Below are 22,997 nucleotides of genomic sequence, written 5' to 3' on the forward strand. Positions count from 1 at the left end.
CACACTATCTCACAGTACACAGTATCTTATTTGTCTTGTTTACTTGCAGACACGGCCTTTTAGTGATGGCGCTGAAACAGGACAGGAAGTACCGTGCCAATGGTAACAAACCCCGTCTTTGTTAAAGACTCAAAGCAACTGCCAAAATGCATCTGCCCAACACATGACAGTTATTACTGATAATTAAATTCTGCAGCCAATTATTGCCTTTTCAGAGCAACTCAGGGTAAAATGTTCTTCAGCCATGTCTTCTATCTCTCAAATGCAGCTGATGTTTTTCATCATCTGCATGTAGTTTGACCTTCTTATTGTCACAATAGCAAAGACAAAGTGTGCCTCATCTGCAAAGGGAGTGACATCTAAATGTTTGCTGGCACTGTAATAATTTTGTCTAGTCTTCAATTCAGTTCCTCTGTTTATATGTTTTTTGTTAGGTAAATCTGACACTGTGCCACTGTGCAAACATTTATTAAACTCAATTAATACTGATGTAAGTTTACACAACAGCATAAAATCTTCTACCAATGATTGGTTACATGCTGATGTGTGACTAACAGCTGGAGAGGGTGAATGTTAAGCCATAGCTATCAATTTAGCTTTGTTTAGCTAGAATTAGTTTCATCACAACATTTCATTATCAGCACCAAATACCCTTACACAGCAATAATGTTGCTTCAATGTTATCTTTATCTTTTATGTCACTTGAATGTGCACAATTTACCCTAAGTGAAAGTGATGTCCACAGCTTAAGGATAGTTTACTTTAAACAGCTCAGGCAGGTCTGTTTGACTCAGTGTAATGACAAGAAGAGCAGCCACTACTGTATAATTTTTCAAAAATAAGATCAGGTAGGACTTCATTCCATGTCCAGACAGGACATGAAGACCTGTAAAGAGGACACACTACACAACAAGGAAACTCATATCTAGAGTCATTTAGACTGAGATCCAAGTGCTGGCAAGAGACCAGTAGCAGTTACAAACCCTGAAATAGTCAGACAGTAAGCTATTAATTGAAAACCAAGGCATATAGATGAGTTTTAAGTCTGGATTTAAAGGCCTCCACAGAGTCAGACTGTCTAATATCAGCTTAAGTAGAGGATACCACCATGGTGCTGTAGCTGACAGACTTCTTTTTAAGTCTGAAAACAGACAGGCAGTAGCTCTGCATTGTGAGAGCAAAACACAGTACAGAATATAGGGTATAAAGACTGCACACGGCAGAACAACAATTACAATAAAGTGTGGATTAAACAGAAGCATAGATTACTGTTGCCATGAACAAGAAGGTCTGAGGTGTGATGTGCAATAAAGGTGAATGTGCTAACTTCTTGCATTACCTGTTTTTTATGCAAGGAAATGCACTTGACGTGACTGTTCAAGACTGTTGTTGCATAGTGTTTACTGTCAGCATATGCTATAAATCTAGCAGCTGGAAGACTTACTGTACTTACTGATTGTGCAATGCTTGTCAAACAGGTTCCATCAGTGTTTATTGCATACATTTTATCAACCATCAGTCACCGCAGAAGCTCAGCTCAGTAGATTTATCTTGTATGGAAGAGCTGATAATGAAAGCCAATCCAAAGCCAGGATTCACTGTTAACAGTGCTTACTTATTGTGGGAAGTAAGATATTTTGTAGGAAATTGTTACACTGCTTGCAGCATTGCTATACAGTATGTCAGCTATGGTACTGCAAGAAGTAAGTAAGTCAGAATTACAACTTTTTCTATAATTAACTTTACACTTTATTTCATTATTGTTTGTCAGTGTCATTAAATTAGTATCATATCATGTCTGTATTGTTCAATCTCTATTATTTAATGCCAGATGTTTGCAACATTTGAGCTATTTAAAGGAGCTCCCCGTTTGAGTATCACTTCACAACGACAGACTTGCGTCTAGCCAGCGAGTCTGAAAGGAACCATGTCACTCAATAGCGTGGGCTCCATTGTATCTGTGAAAGGCCTAAGCAGCACTCTGGGTATTGTTTTCTTTAAAGGGGAGTCAGGTTACCTTGACAACCACAGGATGCCTACCCATAGGCCCTAAGATGAAGAAAAGGCATTGCCAGAGAAGGAGGGAAAGTGAAAAGAGACAGAAAAGGAGGCGAGATACTTCCCAGCCCCAACTTTATTTCCTCTTTTTCAGTCGATGTGTTTTCTAAACAGGCCCAATGGTTGCCAGAGGGTTGGGACGGAGACCCAACGAGGTGAGGACGTGTGTATATGTGTGTGTATCTGTGTGTGTATGCGTGTGGTTGTCCGTGTGCTGGCTTGTCTTGTACGTCAAACACTTGATCTCTGTGGCTGTGTCACATTGACACAAAACAATAGTTTGGTGAAAGCTGTTTTGTTATGTTTATGATCAGTATTTGTTCAGTGTTATGAACATGTTTATCAAAAACACAGGAAGACCACAGTCTGTAAATACTTTTATGGCCAGTCATGCTAGTATTACACTAAAATCTATTTCTGCATACACATTTTATGTGGAAAGTATTTAGTAACCAAATGTTGAAGTGGAAAATGTAATTTTGTGGTCCTCTGCCTAATAACTAACTATACATCTACTACTTGGCATTGTACTGTGCTTGCTTTGACAGTGAAATCTAACACCCTGTAAACAAACGGCCATGCGTGTTGCACTGCGACCACGCAGGTAAGCTTCAGCATCTTTAGCTCATTTGCTAGAACTAACAAAATGTACAGGAGAAAATAACCGATACACCTCACATCATCCATGGCTGCACTGCATTGAATACATTGTTCTTTACTTGCTTTATCTGACTAAAAGGTAAAAAAGAAATTGTCATCCCCTTTTTTTGACAGCTGCTGTAATGTCTGAGTTGCCTCTTAGAGTGGCTGTATGTTATGTTACAGTATGTTATGTTAATGACTATATTTATTATTTTGCCTTTCCCAGCATGTGACACCACATCAGACCACCTACTACACAGTTATCTGTTTGTGCAGTTTACAGCTGTGCTACATTTCTGTATAAACCCTAAACCAAATACATGTGATGATGTGCTGAGGGCTCTGACAGCTCTGAAGAAATGTCAACTAAAATGGAAATAATTCATCTGGATCTGAAAATGGAGCTTTATCAACACTAGGAGAGCCTTGAAACTGTTTGTTCTTGCACTTAAGCTTTGGTAGGTTTCCTGGCTTGATGAAAGTGGGAGTTAGGTGATTAGTCTCTCTGCCCCAGTTAAACCGAGACTGGAAGCCTGCACGAGCAGTGAGCAGACACGAACTCTAATGGAACACCATGCTTCAGATTCGTTTTGACACACCAGGGTCTCTTCACTTGCAGTCATGGAACAATTTAGCTCTCCACATTTCCTGTGCATTGACTACTTAGTGAAAGGCACAGTCACTTTTTTATTACACTAAGTCTACTTGTAAAATCAATCTATGAAGTTAAAAGGAAGTTTAACTGGTTAGGTAAATTATTTACAAGTGACCTTTACATAAAGATAGCTACTGCTGTGTATATACATAAATTATTATCATATTCAATTTACACAGTTTTAAAAATTATTACAGCCATGGAGGAATTGTGGGAATAGTTAAAGTAGGTGATACATGAACTGAAATGGTCATCTTTGTGTCTTTGATATTTTATTTCAAAAACTATATTTTGCATAATATGTTTTAAATGGTATATGTGCCCTCTAGCGGCTGTCTGGTGCTGTGTCTGTGCCTGTCGGTGTTCACACTGCTGCTACAGAGTCTGTGGGTTCCAATTGAGATGACAAAGGATGAATCTGTAGGAAGGTCAACTGAAGAACAGAGTAAGTGACGCACACACACACACACACACACACACACACACACACACACACACACACACACACACACACACACGCACACACACACACACACACACACACACACACCTTACTTTAGGAGTTCTGCACAAATATCAACATGTTCCTACACCAACATAATCAAAGTGACACAGATTATAAAAAATTTAATTCTAAAGAAATCATCAAAAATAAATGAAATCAATAGTATAGTAGTAGTATTAAATTGTAGTCAGATGTAATGAGATGACACTGGGCAGTGTTTGGTGAAATGTAGAATTTTTTCATTTGTAAAAATGCACTTTGACTGAATGGGTTCAACTGTGATCTGTTTTCCCAGTGTTAGATGAAGCTTTGTACACAGTTCATGGTGGGTCCAGTTCATGTTTCTGACAGTTGTGGTTTGTGGCCAAAATATTCCCCTGCTCAAGTCTGGCTTAACAGTTTCCGGAAAGGAGTTTTGTGTTGGACAAGGCTGTTTGTGGTAGTTTTTTTTGTGAACCCAATGAATAAATTAGCATACTCTGGCATTGTGTCTCTCGGCCTGATCTATGAGCCATTCTTAAAATGAATCATCACCAGAAGCATTTTGGAAAAAGATTCAGAAAACTTCATTTTGTGTTTGCAATGGTAGTTAAAATAACATTTTTATTCAGTATTTTCTTTCATTTAATCATTTCAGTTATTACATTTACTCACTTGGCAGGAGCTTTTATCCAAAGCCACTTACAAGTTGCATTTATATAAACCATACTCGGTAAATAAATTAAATGTCTGAACCTGGGGTTCAGACATTTCAACAGGCGGAAGAAAACCATAACTTTTGTGAAAGACGTGGACAATGTGGTTTCTAAAGAATCTGTTTCAAAATATAAACAAAGAAGATAAATGAAAGGTGATGGATTTTTAGTTAACCATCCACAGTCATTCTTTACAACTTCTAGGAAAATAGTGTTTAGCAGAGTGCAATTCCCTGGTACATCCCCACAGACCCAAAGGACCCACCATGAGTTGTATACAAATAGCCACCCAGCAGAGGATGCATTAAAAATTGTTGAAACAGTTAGTCAGCACACACCAGGACTTAGTTTATTTAAACTGGCCCTTGAAATGGATCACCAAATGCTCGGTTTTCAGTGAGTCTGCAAAAATCATCCATCTAACCAAAACATTTTATTTTAGATTTAATGTTAAAAGATGCTTTTTATCCATTTCCTTCCTTAGTAATCATGATCTTACTATGAAATATGTACTTTTCAACGAAGATATATTACACAAGCAGTTATTATATTACATTGCAAAATTGCATTGCATTAATTATGAGAGCAGTGAAATACCAGTAAATGATATAACAGTGGAGACTCTGTACTGAATCAGTTAAGTTCAGCTGCTTAGAAGGAAATAAACTGTTCGTGTGTCTGCTGTTGGAGGTTTTTATTGATCCCAGTCTTTTTTCTAGAGGAAAGCAGAACACACAGTCAGCTGAGCAAACAGAGATAAAGTGACATCACCAATCTATGGGATTTAAATCAACTCGTCCCCTCTTCCAATGCCTAGCAGAAAAAACACAACTTAACAAGTCTACAAACAGCTTTTAAACTGTGCCTATAGCATGTTGCAATAAATAACTGTCACAGTAGTACAGTTTCTTTACAGTTTAAAACTGTTGTGAAGGGACTGCAAGGAGACATTGCACAGTTTTAAGGGGGTTAAAGCTAAATGGTTATGACCTAGGGTGTTAATGGATGCACCACACCTGACTGAAATCAATAACTATGAATGTCGTACCCTGAATAGCCCGAGCACATATTGTGGTACAAAAGAATATGACCTTAAATTGTCAGTAATGTGAGCTTAGCATTACCATCAACCACAAAGATTTCTGTGCCAACATTTACAAAAAAACACATGCATACAGAATGTCTGTGTGAGTGCGTGTCCCTACTGTGAGATGACCACAAAGCTCTAGTAACACTTTTACAAATATTTGCTTTCAAAAAATATGACTCATTACCATCTTGCTCTTGTGGAAAATGTGACACTGTAAAACGATTAGATGCCATTACCCCCCCACGTGGAATATGGAACATACACAAGACCACAATCTTCTATTGCAGCCGAGCGACTTAAGAAAATACTGTTACATATAGCTAGATTTCTTATAATTATAATACTTTCCATGACACACCATGTTGCATATACTTTATGTCACAGGTCAGCGTGGTCTTGATTTTCGTAGGCTGGCTCTTCGACTGGAGGTTTTGAATACCCAGGTACAGAGGCTGAGCAGAGAGAGACATGCCAACCAGCTGACCGGAGATCAGGTCAATCTGCTACTGCAGAGGTATTAACAACACAGTCTGTGCGTATAAACTGAATTCACTTACCACCTGAATCTCTGTGTAACTGAAGCACAGATATTTCTACTGTATTTGATCACACAATGTGGTTACATGTCGGTTTCTGTTCTTTTGTTCTGTTTCTGCTTTTCAGTTTTAGACAGGACCAGCGAGGCTTGGTTCAGTTGGTAGAGAGGGAGCTTAAGAGGGTGTCCCAGAGGCTTGATCAGCTCAGCCGTCACCATCACCATCAGCCTCACACATCATCACCACACAGACCACACACGGGTAAAAACCCACACTTTTATCACATGTCATTTTTCTTAACTGACTTGTGTCATTTGATTATTTTAGAGGGGGTTTAAGTTGATTTTACCTCCTCAGGAGTCATATGATTTGTCGCCGATAACTGAATCATATGAAGGTAATTAAAGAGTGGAACTATTATTATGACATTAATATGTTTTTTCACATTGATAAACAGAATTTGTTATGTTATGTTAGGAAAGATGTATCACGTTTAAAGACTTAAACTGATAAAGTAGGTGAATGGGACTATTACTGTCAAGGTTAGGTTTAATTTTACTATGTACTTTACTAAAAGTGACTCACTGCATACAACAGAGATTGTAGGGCTTGTTCCAGTGAAAACACACTTTAAAGACAGTGCTCCCCTTTTGCGTGTTGCTAGTTTGAATAATTGGCCAGTTGCAAAGCTGGTCTGTGGTTGCCTGCAGTGGTAGCGTGATACTCTGAGCCAAATGCACGCTTCGTAGCCTCAATAGAGGTTAACCACACAGTGAAATTAACGAGCTGTGATAACGGTGGGTGTGAATGGGGGGTGGGTTAAAGGGCACTGGGTGCAGGTGGTTATGGGGGATGAAGTCCTTGAATAGAAGCTTAACAAGTCCCATGGAGCCAGCACCTTTCAGCTGGGGATGAAAAAAAGTATACATCTATACTACGACCCTCTAAAGGGGTGTCAGGTGAGAGCCGGGTTAGGCACCATGGTTGCCACGCGAGGGGATGTATGTGTGGTGTGTGTGTGGACGGTGGGAATTCATAAAGCTCGGACCACACAGACACCATACTGTGAGGGTACACACATGTCGACGTGCACACACATATAGGACCAACGCACATGCCACCCGTGTGCACACAAACACACATTTCCCCATCGCCAGCCTGTTCGCCCCTTACCCTCTTCCTCTGACATTACCTCACACTCATAAAATGTGACTGAATTACACAGGAGTCCTGTCACCAACTCGTCTACTCATGCTCTTTGCTTTTGCAGAGGGAGCATTTTTTTTTCTTTAGCCGTGTCCCTACAGCATATCGCTGTGTTTGGGCTTTCACACCTCAGCTCTGCCTACGGTTTTCTTATCTTTTTTTTCCTCTCTTTTGCTTTTTACTGGGTTGTTTTACACATTTAAAGGCTGTGTACTTTGGCGAGGGTTGGCATTGTAAAAAGGGACTATTTGGTAGGAGGCAGGTGGGTCAGGTGTGTGTGAGTGTGTGTGTTCATTCCAGTTGATTGACATTGGCTGGAGATGGTGGGGGGCTTACGGGAAAGGGCCTCTGAGAACACACTGCCTGTACTTTAATGCCTCTTACACGCATGGCAGCACTATACGTTGCGCTGATGGCTGCTATTCATTGTGCTCATTTCAGTTAGGAGGTTGTATATCACAGTTATTATCCACTGTTCTTCATTACCCTCACTCAGTTAATGTTACAATGTCCTTTTTGTTACTAACTCCAGGGTTGTGGAATAATGATGCATTCAAAATGGAAAATGAAGAAAAACTGAGTGACAGCTAATATCTTACCCACAGGCCCCAACGAGAAGTGTGAAGTGCCAATAGATCCTGCGTATCCGGTGTGTGCAGAGAAAGTGGAGGTGAGAAGGTGGAAACATATGTGGTAGCATGATTTTTTTATGCCTGTGTGTGCACTGCTATACTAAACTGCTTGCCTTGAGTTAAGGTTTTAAATTTAATATTTAGTAAATGAGCACGTTTGAGCTGGACATGGAAAAACATTTTAAATAACAGGAGCTACAGTACAGTGTATGTTTCATATTTAAGCCGGGCTGAGTGATGAATTACTGTACATAACTGAAAGCCTGTGTGATCGCTTTTGGTTTATCATTATTTGAATTTAACATCTGTCTCTCTGGCAGTTCCTGCGAGCCCGCTGGCAGTCAGACCCCTGCTATGCTTTTTATGGGGTGAATGGTACCACCTGCTCCATATTGACTTACCTCAGCCAAATAGAGGACTTTTGTCCCCCACATCATGGAAGGAACCACTCTAGACTCCCTTGGCATGAGAAACCTCACTCCTATAATGAGAAGGTATATTCCTCTTTATATATATATTTCTATCAGATATACATATTGTGCATTACCTTGATATGTTTCACATTACAATTGAATGCAGGCTAATATACGTACAACCCTGAGCCATTTTTATGAGGCAATCAACAACAACAGCAGTCCTGCAATAAGGTTCATCCGGTCCAGAGTGGAACGGATGTCTGTATGGTGGATTCAGGCTGGTCTGAAGATGAGGCAAAGCAACAAGAAGACAGTGTTGACTCAGATGAAGGTATAATGTGTGTTATTCTGTCACACATCTTGGTACCTTAGGACCTTTAGGAGAATGGCTGCAATAATTACAACACTGAGACACTGACATGACAATATCACATGTCATGGGGTGGGATATCAAAGAAATTGATTGTTGTCTTGGTGTCTAAACTCCCCAGATCTCAGTCTAATACTGGGGGACATACAATTAGGCCAGCAGTTTAAATGTTGAGACTGACTGAACCTTAAATTTAAGAAAGCAAAGTCAGTATAAAAACAAGTGTGATCTTCTCTACCTTCCGTCCTTATAGGTGCTGGTTTATCCTGGTGCCCTAGCTGGAAGTGCTGGCCAGCGTTTTGAAGCCATGGTTGAGAAAGGGGGTCCTCTGGGAGAACTGGTCCAGTGGGCTGACCTCAGTGCCTGTCTGACAATCCTGGGACATAACCTAACGTTCAGCACCTCACAGCATCACCTTCACAGGTTACAACCATTTGTTTTACAACCACCAGATCCTTTGACTGGATACAAACAGCAGCGGTGTTTATTTATTATTTGTTTGTGTGAATTCGTTACTGTTCCAGTGTGATAGGTGCTGCTCCTGGTCGAGGCAGTTGTCCAGTCCAAAGACCCTTGACCTTTGACCTCATCTACACTGACTACCACGGCCTTGTTCACCTTCAAGGAGCCATGGGATTAGCATTCCAGCATTATAAGTACCACCACACATTTGAAATGCTTTATTTGTTCAATCAGAAAATGTAATTTAGTGATTAGGCTAAGAGACATATTCCACACTATACAGTACCAAAGTAATAGGTTCTTCTTAAAAAGAAGAATTTAATGTTTATATTATATACGATTTTAACTTTTAATGATAAAAGACCTGACAAATACAAAAGTCACAAGATGCCAATACACACCTTACAGATTACACATAATAAACGCATTACAGTTTGTGAGATCTGAATTGCTAAACTTACCTGAGTAACTGTATTGTAAGATGACTTTTGTGACAAACTATTTTAAAAAATCATCCCAGGTGTCGCTTCAGAATCCTGGACTCTTTCGGCACTGAACCAGCCTTTAACCTGGAGAGTTATGCACACAGCCGAGGATACACAACACAGTGGGGCAGCTGGGGTCTTCAACCACTGCAGTACATGACCATGTTCCGTAAGTGTGTATGCATCTGCATTTTATGCTGTAGGACATGATCATCACTATAATCATATACATTTGTGACTCACTGTCAGTTTTGGAGCACAGCTGTGACTCTGTAAAGAACAGTTCATTGATTCAAAAATGCACTTGACACACACAGACACGTATTTATACGCATATTTCTATCTTGCTGCTGCAGCATTGATCCTTCAAATACACCCCTTTAAGTGTCCTCACAGTGAAACGATTGCTAGCTGAGGTTAAACAAACCTGGTGCTTGGACAGAGCATTCATCCAACACCTCTTCCTGTCATCTTTCCCACCCTGCTGGGAGATGGCGACAAGCTGGATGTGCTGGGCCGCGAGCCACTCTTCACTCAGTGGGTTTGGAGCACTGTTTATTTGTCCTGCTTAGAAGGATGGATGGTTGTTAGGTGGAGAAAGGCTAGAAAGAGGGAAAGCAAAACAGAAACAAAACACGAGAAGAAGAAGGAAGAGACGAAAGAAGCTTGGGAAAAGAGTGGGTGGGTGTTTGGGCTTCTGTTTTAAAACTGAGGGGAGAGGGAGCTAGCCGACTGCACTGTACCTTTAAACAGACATTAAAAACCAAATAAACAAACAACATCTATCTACATAATGTTTATTTTATTGCATATCTCTGCTGATCTGATGAGTGATTGCTCAAAATGGTGAATCAAGACAGGTGTTAGAGACAAATGGAGCTGAAATGGAGCCAGGTGGAAATTCCACGCTGGTGTTAGAGTGAATAGATTTGGCTTTTAAACAAGTACATTTAGATAGGAGAGAATGACACAAGCACACACGAATGGTCAAACTGATGGTTGCACACGTCTACACACACACACACACACACACACACACACACACACACACACACACACACACACACACACACACACACACACACACACACACACACAGTAAAGTAAATACTCATCTCCGACACCTTCCTTAGTGTGTCACTGCCTACACAACCAGAGTGAGGTTAACATCTCACACAGATTTCTAAGTTCTTAAGGTTCACTGCCCCTCTCTTTATATTTTAATCACAGATCCAAATGTGCTTAAATCCAAACTTCAGCTTCTTTTTGTAGAACAGTATTTTTATTTATTTATTTAAACGGGTTTGATGTTGGTGGTGGGATTTATTTTGCTTTCTTAAATGTAATTTACCTGCTGAGTGTTAAGTTCGACTGTCATCTCCAGCTCACACGCCTGATAACTCCTTCCTGGGTTTTGTGAGTGAAGAGGCAGTGAGGGAGGAAGAGCTGGAGCCTGACACCCACGGGAAAGACAGGATAGCAGTTATATATGGAAAACAAGACTACATGTGGCAGGTAATCAGTGACACAGTGGGAGATTCCTAATGACGTCTGTAGAGAGCCTGTGCATTTTCAAGAAACACATCCTGCTACTACAATATTTTACCTTTTATAAGGATAACATTGTACATTTTGTGCATATTGTTTAAGCTTAGATACTATGTATGTGTCCTGTGTGTGTATGTATCTGTTTGTATATATCAGGGTAAAACTGAGTATGTGAACATGATCCATGAGGAACTGGAGACTCACGCTACAGTCTACCAGCCACCAGGACATGGCTCTAATCTGCCCAGCTTTATCACAAACCATGGCCTGTTGACTCAGGACCGCTTCCTACAGCTTCTCCGCAGAGCCAAGGTCAGATACGAGCTCACAGTCACGTTAAGAATCAGAGACTTTTAATTGCAATAAGTGCATCAAATGTCTTGTAGGTTATCACTGTAGTTATACCTGCCTGTGCAATCTTCTTCTCTGATGCTTTATCTTCAGGTGTTTGTGGGTCTTGGGTTCCCCTACGAAGGTCCAGCTCCCATTGAGGCAATAGCTTTAGGCTGTGTGTTGCTTCAGCCACGGTTTGATCCACCACACTCATCAGACAACAACGACTTCTACAAGGGGAAGCCTACAACAAGGCAGGTATGTAACTCCTTCTGCTGGAAAAATTACATGTTGGACAATTATAGCAAATGTTTAACAGTTTACATTATTATATCTAAAAACTGTCACTAACTTTGGATCTTAGATCTCCTCCCAGCATCCTTATGCTGAACAATTTATTGGTAAACCCCACGTGTGGACTGTGGACATGAACAACAGGACTGACGTACAGGGGGCGGTGAAAGCTATTTTAAGGACACAGGTAGCTCCGAGTGAACAATCAGGATTAATTCAAAAGTGCAAATACATATAGTTTCAATTACAGTGACCTTGCATTAAAGCGCTAGTGTGTATGTCTTTGCAGGTGAAGCCCTTCACTCCCCGAGAACTCACCTGTGAGGGAATGCTGGAACGGGTTCAGGCTTATATCAGACACCAGGTAAAGAGATGCAGGGAAAGCACCAAACTTTGAAAGTGGGCTGATCTTACAGGGATTGATCTGTTTAAAATTTGATTATAGATCAATTTTGCTTCTTCCTTGGTTCCTTGGTGTCAACTTTCTTTTCTTTTTTTTTATCTCGACTCTTGCTAGAACTTCTGCAGTAAAACTGTCCCTACTTGGCCACCAGAAAGTGCTCTGCGTTTACACCTGGGTCCTCTGGGTCAGTCATGTGTTAGTGTGTGTCGACGTTCCTCCCTCGTCTGCGAGCCTGCTCTGTTTCACCACCTCAACAGCCCTGCAACATTCACCAGGCGAGAAATCGGCACATAAACACACTGCTGTACAGATGCATTGTACACAAACCTGAACTTATCAGTATTTTCTATTTCGTAGGCTCGGACTTAGCTGCTCCAGCATGGTAGAGGAAGTCAACCACCTTTTTCCTGCCTACAGCCCCTGGGGCCGCCACTGTGGCCTTCAGCAGGAGCCTCTGCTGTTCAGTTGTGCCGGCTCTGATCCCTCACAGCGCAGGCTGTGCCCCTGCAGAGCTAACCTACCTGGACAGGTGGCCCTGTGTCCTGAATGCCTCTAAATATAAATGTAAAATTACTCAGGAAATAGAAGGGAGAGAAAACAAAGAGGTAATACACTGGAACAAAGACAGCACCAAAGAGCCACGTGCAACTCATATTGTCTTAGTATAAGTTTGAGCTCATCCAAAGAATGAAAGCTGGACAGCTTACACACCAATTCTACTGAAAGCTTTGTGATCTTTGTGTGTTGATTTTCTACAGAGACTGAAGCAACCATTTTCAGAGAGAATCAACACTGCATAAGAAATAACTTTTAAGAGAGGGTTGCAATGGATCGATCAGCAATTGAGACAATATGAGAAGGGTTATGCCAGGTAATGAATCTACTTGCTTGGATTTGTCAATCACAATTTTTAAAAAATGTTTTTAATGACAGTCATTACTCAGGAACTAAAAATGAATGATTGTCATTTCATAAGAGCATGAACTGTTGCAGGGTGATGATTTCAAGGTCTGTTTTCTCATGATGCCAAATAAAATCCCTGTTGTTGTTTTAGCTTTTTCCTGAGCCCTTAAACAAATGAAGGCACTTTAGGGAAAAGTTGTTTAGGTGCATTTGACTGAAGTGAGAAATCGCACCAGCAACTTGGTTCTCAGGGGGTAACTTCTCTTCTCCAACTTTTTTTTAATGTTATGATAAATAGTATATCTAATCATTCATGCGCCTACAGTAATGTATCACTCTGACCAGCGTTGCATGGGATTAAAGCTCATGAAACCCCTCGGTGCATTGCTAACTGCAAATATTAGCCCAGGCCTCGGAGGAGAAAGGGTGACAGCCTAAGTAATGAGGCTCATTATCTGAGTGAATCACGGATAACCTCTGGATGCCTGTGGGAGGTCACAGCCATATGACAATGTTTATACTGTCATATAAACCACTGGTTGTGAACCATCTTTGACTTAGGAAACCCCCGCATCTCTTGTTTAAATGATGCCCCCCCGCCAGGGCAGCCAGAACCATATTGTTTGTCTTTCAAACACATATTTAGCCCCATTTCAACCAGGAATGAGAAATACTGAAGGGCAGATTAATTATGTTTTCTTGAGTTATAGTATTAGAAATTACACCTGAAAGTCATTTGGATCATAACATGTGACTCAGTTCTTTTCTCGATTGCCTCATGGCCAAACTATACTGAATTATCATTGTTCTGAAGTGATAGGGAGCAGTTTGCACATGGAGCAGCTGTTAGCAAAGATGACTCCAACAATGGCAACAAGCTGCTATTTTGAACTGGATGTTAGGTTATTCTTGGAAACAGCACAAACAGAAATATTAATTGGCTCCTACCAGGATACACTCCATACGACCAGAACATACTTAATCTCAGGGATCAGGGCTGAGATGACAGAACAATGTAACTTACTAGTAAATAGCAATGAAATGGTCTGAAATGGGCCGTGAAAACATTTGTGAGGACGATGGTGAAGTCATTTGGCCCTGTCAAATGTGACTTTTGTTTAATTAGCTGCACGGTCCAAAGATGATAAAAATGAACTTTGTCCAAAGGCTGTGTGGAATAAAGGAAAATAAACATCCCTGAAACATATTTTTGGAAAGTGATGTGTCCTTTACTGGATTAGTCATCTTAATTCGTACCAGTTACATGATATGGCGTATAAAAGCTGTCGCTCGCGTCCCAGGGGGCTGATATCAGAGGGTTCAAACTAAGCGTTCAAGAACTGCACCACTATATGGAGCAAATGTGTAAATGTGGACAGACAAAGGTTTTAGTGTTTCACACAACTGCCCGCTGACCTGACACTGAATGGAGCTCCATGGCAATTCAGAAGCCCACTTACTGTGTGATATGAGAATAAATGATGCAAATCATCTAGATAATTTTAGTCATCTGGGTTCTTGTTGTTGATGCAAATCATTTTCACACTCAAGGTTCAACGTCCATGCTGAAGATAAGTGATGGATAGATCAGACGGTTAGAAAATAAGAGATGATTGATGGGGGAGAAAAAAGCACGGCCCAGAGAAACCAAAAGAGGAAACATGAACCCGCATCAGGGTCAGCCAGAAATCATGAAGTTTTCATGCTCCAGTAGAGGTTCAATAATGTTTATTCCAATGCTTTTTAATTTTACATGAGAGACAGGAACTTTTTTTGCCGCACAGGGACTCTTATATACCTTTTCACTATGGAATGTGGTGGCAAATCAAACGTCACTGCCAAGAAAAATGAGAGATCTTTTAGAAGAAAGCAGTTCAGAGGGTGGTTTCTCTTAGATTCAAACTTTCAATCTGTGTCACGCCTGTCTTCTTATATGAAAGGTTCATTGTTAGAATCCTTTCTCTGCAGAGAAATCAGATTTGCTGGATTTGGGAAAGACAAAGCATAAAATAAGGCAATATTTTTACACTGAGTCTAAGCTGATGGTTTCATAACGCAGCTCAATGTCAACTTCAAATTACATAATCAGAGGGATGTTAAACATAAAGCACCCCTGTATTTTATTTCTGAGAGTTTCTAGGGAATATCACTGAAGTGCTACGAAATTACAAATTAAAAATCTTGTCCAACGGAGACAAATGTGCTTGTTTTTAACCAAAGTCCATGAAGAATGAAGGCATTTGATCTGATAAACACAAATGTTTGACTCTAACAAAAAGCTTCATGTTTAAATAATGAGATTTTGTATTGCCATGTTGGTGTTACCACAGGTTTTCAGTTTCTTTTCCAATAACACATCAACATGCGGCCAGGAGGAACCGGCAACCGAAGCACAGATCCTGTGGTCCAGAAATTCTTCTGTCTTAGTTTTTTTTAAATATTTTGAATATCTACTTGTTTTATTTTTGACGACAGATTCAGTCATCCTGGAATGGTTGATATGATACACAAATCTGTGGATCTATTCCTCACACATTGTTGTTAACAGTATGCAGTGTGAGTTTATCAAAGCGACTTCTTCTCTCCAGTTTGATCATATTGCTTTTGTCTTCTATTGTAGGCGTTTTTAAAATGGCATAGGCAACTCAATGTGGGCATGTCATAATATTGCATACATCCCCCACTGTTTGGACACCTCTGCAACTTTTGTTCATTTGCAATGGCCAACTGTACCCTAAAGGGGGCAGTGTGGTCAAGCTAAACCAGCTGGCTTAGGGATAAGTCAAAGCATGGCAATCCAAAACCTCAGCAACCTGCTAAAGAAAGTAGTGACAGACATGAAAACACAGTACAATAAAAAAATAATAATAAAAAAAGACGTGGCAGGGGAAAACGATATTTACACGTCAGAGTAGTATTTTACTGTGGATGAGTTAAGACAAATGGAGACTTTGTCCGTTTATTTCACTGAACACACTTGCAAAAGAGGGGAGGGAAGAGAGCGGCTTAACTACCATAAGAAAGCAGCTGCTTTTATTGAAACCTGTTATTGGCGTGCCAAGATTACACTGAACAACAACAACCCTCCTCCCTGGAAGCCAATAAAATGCTGACAACAAACACTTGGCTAGCCTACAGCGCTGTTAGAAGCCACAGAGGTTGGCCTTAATGATACTTGGTAACTATTACAGACTATTAAACTGAATGAATAAAAGAGGAAAAGAACGAGAGAGAGAGAGAGAGAGAGAGAGAGAGAGAGAGAGACACCGAGACAGTGAGAAAAGAGGAGAGGGGAAAGGAGCTAATAGTGATTCATTCAAAAGTTGTTTCCAGACGTAATGTAGGTAGCTGACTCATTGTTGGACATCCTCAGTGATACTGTGGACGTCAACTAGAAGTAGAAAATACCAAAAGTGCCTGATGTGCTGTTACTGTACATCTGTCAGCCACACACACACACAGACACACACACACACACAGACACATTACAGACCAGAGAGCTCTTGTATATGCTTGAATGGTTGAGCCATGGCACAGGCCTCTCTGTGATTTCCCCCCAAATGTCTCATGTCAGTGTTCCAGAGATCTCACCACACCTGAGTAACTCTGAGGCAGATGCGATCCGGTCCACGTCTCCCACGCCTGTGTGTGCGTGTCCAAAATGCTGCTAATCCCATTGTCTTTATGTATGTATTCAGCTGAGAGCACCGTGTGACCTCTAGGGGACAGGAGAGGTCAGCCAAGCAGGCAGAGATCTTAGCCATAAATAAAATGTGAATTCTATAAGTCCTAGTAAAACATGCCGCTCGATGTACAACATTAAATGCCAACATATTTCTTTTAGAAAAGCTTAATCTTTTCTCATGTCGTGACTAACTGGTGTTTCATAAATTCTCCCGGTACTTCCTGATGTCGTGTCACCAGCTCTTCTTCTTAGCACACAGGCTACACAAGAGCAAGTTGTGAAGAAACACAGAGCTAAGGCCTCCTAGCCCCAAGAAAGCCCTTGTCATCTTTCATCCTACACCTCTGAATTGCCTTCATTTTCTGGGGGCCAATAAATTGGCTCTTATTGTCCCATAAATGACTCCTTTTGGGGTGGGATTTATAGTGACGGGTGGCAATGGGGTGTGTGTGGGGGTATAAAACCCACCTTTTGATGTCTCCTCTGCTTAAGAGGCAGAGCAGACGCGCCTGCCCATATGCTGCACAATGCCTTTGCCACACACTGTTAGCGTGCGAATCTCTCTCTCACTCTCACACACACACACACACACACATGCAGGCACATTAAAAGATATTAAAGTGCATTTCTGCTTTCATTCACAGTCATGGGATGTAACAGCCAAGCAGGGTGGTTCGCGTTAAGCTGTGCCACTTCCTCAGCTGTAATTAAAGCTGTCCATGCAGGGGGTCTCTAAAAGTCTTGTTTTGCTACACCCCCGATCGTGACCTTTTAAAAGTTTTTTTTTTTTTGTAACACTGGAATAGGTTGGAATAATATAGGCGGGAGTTCGTGTATGGGTAGTTGATTTTTTTGGGGTGCGTGAGTGTGTGTTGTTTTTGTAGTTTTAGTAATAAATGTCCATCAATTTTGACAAGTGGTGAAAGTCATCGACCCAAACAAACACTTGAGAGTTGTTAAAAGGGAAAAATCATGTCAGGAAGGTTGCAGAAACATTTCAATCAAAAGATGGACAATACTTGGGTTCAGATGTAGCAAAAACTAGGGTGATGTAAAACACTCTATAGGTGATATAACAAATTACTGACGATTAAAAAAATATATATGTTGAGAGGTTGGTCAACCACAAGTCACAGAAGATGTTGGTGCCACTTTGGGTGTTTTAACTACTTTTTAATACCTGGGTAGAAACTCCAGGCCAACTGGGGGCAAAAATGTGGTTAATGTGGTGGCTCCTGTGCATCTCTGTTTGTATAGTGGGAGGCTCAGACGTTATTACAGCTCAAACAAGATTGCAAGACACAAGTGAAACCTCATGTGAGGCTTCATCACTCAGCTGACACAGACAGTTGTGCAGAAGGTGACTAATACCTGTCCCCTCCTGAGGGTGAGGAGCTGGGTGTGAAGTTGACTCGGTGAGAGAGCAGAAATTAATTAGAGGAAGTAGAAGGAAACCTTGTCATTGCAAATAAATTTGTTCTCTCTGTCTCTTCATCTTTGTACGTTTCAGTCCCCTTTTCAGCGTCTGCTCCCCCTGCCCTGCCTCTCTTCAGCTTTTCAGCCCACTTCTCTTTTTCTCAGAAGCAGATGAGCCAGGTGATAGTGACACAGCCAGCTGTACGCCAGTTACCACGCCGATGACAGCTGCCGTCCCAGGTGCACGGGCAGCTGGGAAGGCTAGGAATGCATGTGTGTAAGGGAGAGGGAGATGTCTGTGACACTGGTATCTGTGTATGCATGCATCTGTGTGTGTGTGTGTGTGGCAGAGATAGCAGGAAAAGGGACCCGGGCCCTGGTGAGGACACAGGTGCGTTGGTGATGGAGGGAGCGTGAGAGAAGGCTGGGAAAGAGGGCATAAGGGAGCAGTAGTGCGGGGAAAACCTGACCTTTGACCCTCTGCATCTTCCGAGCACTTCCCAAGATCCATCTGCAGCGACTCGGATGTGTCTCGACGTCTTCTCATTGTCTAGACATTTGTCCGTCACCCAGTTCTTGTGAACATGTCTCAGCAAGTGTAATTGAGTCAAGGCCTGAAATCATAGCAGGAAACATGCGGCAGCGGGACCAGTCAGAGCTCACATGACATCAGCTTGTTAAATTGGAGCCCGTCAAATAAAACAAGCTTATGAGATGAACGAGGAAGATAATGAGTGAAATCCTGACCATTCCCACACTGTTGTAAGTTTTTTCTTCTTTGCTATTTCATTGATGGTTGAGTCATCACAGTGAAGCACATTCTTCCTCGCGGTGCACCTGTGAGACAAGCCCAGATGATACAACTGCCGTGCCTTCAAACAGCGTCTTTCTTTTTCTTTCCTTTTCTTTTTCCTCTCTTTCACACTCTCTGTCTTTTCTGGGAACATTCCAATCTTCTCCTCTCCTGCACCTTCTCCTCTTCATCTCCTCCCCCTCCACTCCTAACCCCTTCCCCTCTGCTAAGAGCGGGAGGCTGAGGTGCCATCACTCACCACCTGGTGATAACTGGCACAAAAGGGGCCTTGGTGGCCCCCGGCTGCGGCCTGCTCGCCATGCACCGCCACTGGGGAGAGAGTGGAGGAAAGTCCCCCGCCTCTACCAGTTCCCTCCACTCCTCCATCATCCCCACCTCCTCAGATGATGAAAACTCTGTCAGTGCGGATTAGGAAGGAGCGGTGTGCGTCGGTGCAGCGAATAACAGTGATAAAAGTCTTGCCGCTGCACCTCTATATGTCCATCGCTCTTTCAACTTACTCACTGTTTGTCACTTTAAACCAATTTTGGGATTCCTGGGAAGCTTTTCATGTTGCTGTCACGTTGCCAAAGTGTTGTTATAGTTGATTTTTTTATATGAGGTTTTAATGGGCTCCCATTTAGTCTTGCTGGTACATTTTGATGATCAAAGGACAGCTTGTTGGCACGTATCCTGATAAGTCTTTGAGTTTCAGAAAGTACTTTTGATTTCCACAGGTATTCTCCATATACAGTTGGTAGCAAAACGACAGGCTTAGAGTGAAAATGAAACACAGTTTTACTAATTTGCAGTGTATGGTCTCAGCCATTAAGGTGTGAGAAGTATTTGCATATTTGAAATGTGCAATCATACTACACATGCAGTACAAACCAAGATTTTTGATGTGTGGCCGCTTTTAAAAGTGGGTGACAGCAAGGAAGGAAGCGAGACTGACTGGCGACGGTTGGCGCTACAAGTGCACAGAACTGAAGGATTCTGGGATGGGGATAGAGGCAATAGGTTGGGGGTGGTGGGGTTTATTCTTAGGCTGGCACAGCAACGGTCTCGCTTCATGGTGAGAGAAAATGGGCGCCGAAGAAGGGTGGTGGGAGGGTGCAGGCTCCGAAATTGATTTCATGCCGGAGTCAGACACAGCCCTAAGGAAGGAATGATATGTGTATGTGTGTTGGTCCATGTGTGTACGAGGAACAGAGAGCCCGAGGGAGTCTAGTGCGAATTCTGAGGGGCACACAATAGCAGAAAGAGGGAAGAAGAGATGGAAAAAGAGAGGGGCCGACCTGCATCAAAGAGGCTGGATCTGCATGAGAAAAAGCATGTTGCCATTTTGCTGTTGACATCAGCAGCAAGCAGCATGACAAAAAGTGAGAGTTTGTTGTTTACTGACTCTTTCAGGTCCACGCATTTCCACACTGCACATGCGTTGAGCTGCGTTTTTAACTATTATTTTCACTGGAGTCAGCCAGCATCAAGTTGGCATTTGTGGAACGCTAAACGAGAAACTAACCAGTCCAAACTAAATCCAAATATTTTTTATCCCTATGTCCACACTTGGCAGCATATATCGCCAGTTGTTAAGCCAGACAGGGGCTTAAAAGACAATTACAATTTCACAAAAAAAAAAGGTCACTGTATGTTGCCCTTTATTAAAAACACATTAGCAGCAGTCATCTCCACTGGCTGCAAAACACCGAGACCTTGCACATACGTACACCTGCGTGGACACAGACATGCTCAGAACATCTTTACCTTTGGATGCGTGTTTTAAATCCACCGACCTGCACTGATGCCTATTTACATTCATTTTATCAATCATGTAAACTCAGCTGCTTTTCCCCACTCATCTGTCCCTTTTTTTTTTTTTACGTTTTGCCTGTCCTCACTTTTCTCTGCCCTCTCCATCCTTGCCTCGATCCATCCTTCCTTCCCTCCCACAACTTTTCTACATTCCCTCTCTCTCCTCTGTCCTTTCCCCCCTTCTTGGCATCAGCGGCAGCATCTCTTTTAAGGCACATGTCAAGGGAACTGTCTGACACTTTCAAAGGCCTTTGTGCCCGGCCTTTCTTCTCTTTAATTTGGTTTCCCCAAAACACTTTCCCATAGCATGGCCGTCTCGCCCCCTTTTCTCTCAGCTACCCCTTTCCTCTGATCTCTCCCTCCCTCTCACTCTTCCAACTGTCCTAAATACGTTTTACTGAGGATCATACGTATAAAATCATGGCATCTCAGATTTCTTTGTTATTTTAAATCACTTAAGAACCTGCATGTTAGCACATGTGACGATAAAAAGGAGACAGGTTCTGATTACGCTATATTCAAATGCAAATCTGAGCCTCCTGAACCCAAAAATAGTTGTATTTCCTGCATCTACAATGATCAGTTTTGACAAATATAATTTCAGGAGGGAATAACCTCACAGATTCAATCAAACCAAGCAATAAAAAATCAAACAATGATTAACATAGGACATAAGGTTTTCTGATGTGTCCTGGACATCCGGTTTCCCCGCTGCCCTCTTCCCATGACTTTTCTGGCCGCATAGGTTTCTTCAGGGAGCTTCTCGTCATGGCAACGCTTAGTATTGTTCTGTTAGCAGAGTGAGTAAAGGGAAGATGACCTTGAAACAAAAGAGCGTATTTATTTATTGCTTCGCGAGGCAGATGAAAGATGCAGTGGAGATGACACGTTCGAAGTTTTTGCCAGCAACGTTGGCAGGAGAAATATATTCTGGAAATGATAGCGCCGGGGTGGGTGCAAGTGACGGCATACGTTCCTCGCATGTGTGCAGCGCTGTGGTGTCCTCACCTCAGGCAGGCACATGTGGTTTTAATCCACCGTATACAGACAGACTCCTTCACTCTATCTGCACTGCTTTCTCTCCTCAAACCCTCTCCTGCATCTCTTCATCTATCCCTCCAGTCCAGACTTGGGTCTCATGTATGCTAGTTTGACAGCAGTCTTCCTTTTTTTTCCCATCTATATATTTCTTATATCCCTTGCCAACATCTTTTCTGCATTGTGTCCCATTTTTGCTTGTCTTTCTTCCTTTTTTTTCCCACAGTTTGTTTCACCTGAACACATCAGTTGTTTTAATACTTGTCATCCATTCCACTCTAAAATCTTGAAAGCATGTTCCTACAGGAGCATCACAACTGTGTCACTGCAGGATGTAGCGCTTACTTCTTACATCCCACCGCTTTGGGACAGCCATGCCAAAAAAATCTTCCTTCTCCAGAAATCAATGTGTGTGTGTGTTTTGTTTTCCGAAACCACAAGGAGTCAGAGAAACAAACTGTATGTTTTTCTAACTGTCCAGGGAGCTAGAAAGCCCAGATCTGGAGCAGATAATCTTTTCTTTGAGGTGTGTGTGTGTGCGTGTGGCGAGACACGTGGGTAATGTGCCTTTCCATATGACAGTTTTATAAGCATAATCGTGTCCAAGTGTGAAGGAGACACAGCCTCTTGATGTTGAGAACTCTGGCAGGATAAAAGCAGATGACTGCAAAGGAGATGTCTTTATTGACCCGTCCACCTCATGGACTTATTCCTTTTCTCAGTGGAGTCATGGACTGCTGTTTACAGTAATACTGGATGTTTCCACAGCTCTGAAGGAAAACAAAAGAGAAATCACATCCTAAAGTTTGTCCAGTTTTGAAAGTGGTTTCAATTTTGGCAGCCAGACGAGGGCCAACGCAAACTGTCTTCATACCTCTGTTAAAAGCCAAGTGGTTGAGCTGGACTCTCTATCGCAGAATCAACAAGAGGATTGCATTACCGAGACTATAGTATCTAAGTGAAAGCAATGACACATAAGATGCTTTTTAAAAAGCTTTACCCAATTTAATGGCTTTT

General features: G+C 41.8%; 1 protein-coding gene across 1 annotated transcript; it reads left to right on the top strand.

Moving 5' to 3' along the window:
• Nucleotides 1–1,557: 1,557 nt before the first annotated feature.
• LOC113156134 (alpha-1,6-mannosylglycoprotein 6-beta-N-acetylglucosaminyltransferase B-like) lies at nt 1,558–13,497 on the top strand. Its single transcript, XM_026351070.1, has 19 exons — nt 1,558–1,703; nt 2,004–2,213; nt 2,607–2,662; nt 3,685–3,800; nt 6,030–6,159; nt 6,309–6,442; nt 7,993–8,057; nt 8,340–8,513; nt 8,599–8,766; nt 9,059–9,228; nt 9,330–9,461; nt 9,788–9,921; nt 11,137–11,267; nt 11,457–11,612; nt 11,745–11,891; nt 11,998–12,114; nt 12,217–12,291; nt 12,445–12,605; nt 12,688–13,497. The coding sequence occupies exons 3-19, from the start codon at nt 2,637–2,639 to the stop codon at nt 12,884–12,886; spliced, it is 2,235 nt and encodes a 744-aa protein (XP_026206855.1). The 5' UTR covers nt 1,558–1,703; nt 2,004–2,213; nt 2,607–2,636; the 3' UTR covers nt 12,887–13,497.
• The last annotated feature ends 9,500 nt before the right edge of the window (nt 13,498–22,997 follow it).

The sequence above is a fragment of the Anabas testudineus genome, chromosome 19, assembly GCF_900324465.2.
Source record: "Anabas testudineus chromosome 19, fAnaTes1.2, whole genome shotgun sequence".
In the NCBI taxonomy this organism is placed as follows: Eukaryota; Metazoa; Chordata; class Actinopteri; order Anabantiformes; family Anabantidae; genus Anabas; species Anabas testudineus.

Excerpts from the sequence above, each read along its gene's own strand:
- LOC113156134 (XM_026351070.1), top strand. The coding sequence starts at position 2,637 with ATGCGTGTTGCACTGCGACCACGCAG. Across the intron at positions 3,801-6,029 it reads AAGGTCAACTGAAGAACAGA|GTCAGCGTGGTCTTGATTTT; the intron begins GTAAGTGACGCA and ends TTTATGTCACAG. Across the intron at positions 12,115-12,216 it reads AAGCTATTTTAAGGACACAG|GTGAAGCCCTTCACTCCCCG; the intron begins GTAGCTCCGAGT and ends ATGTCTTTGCAG.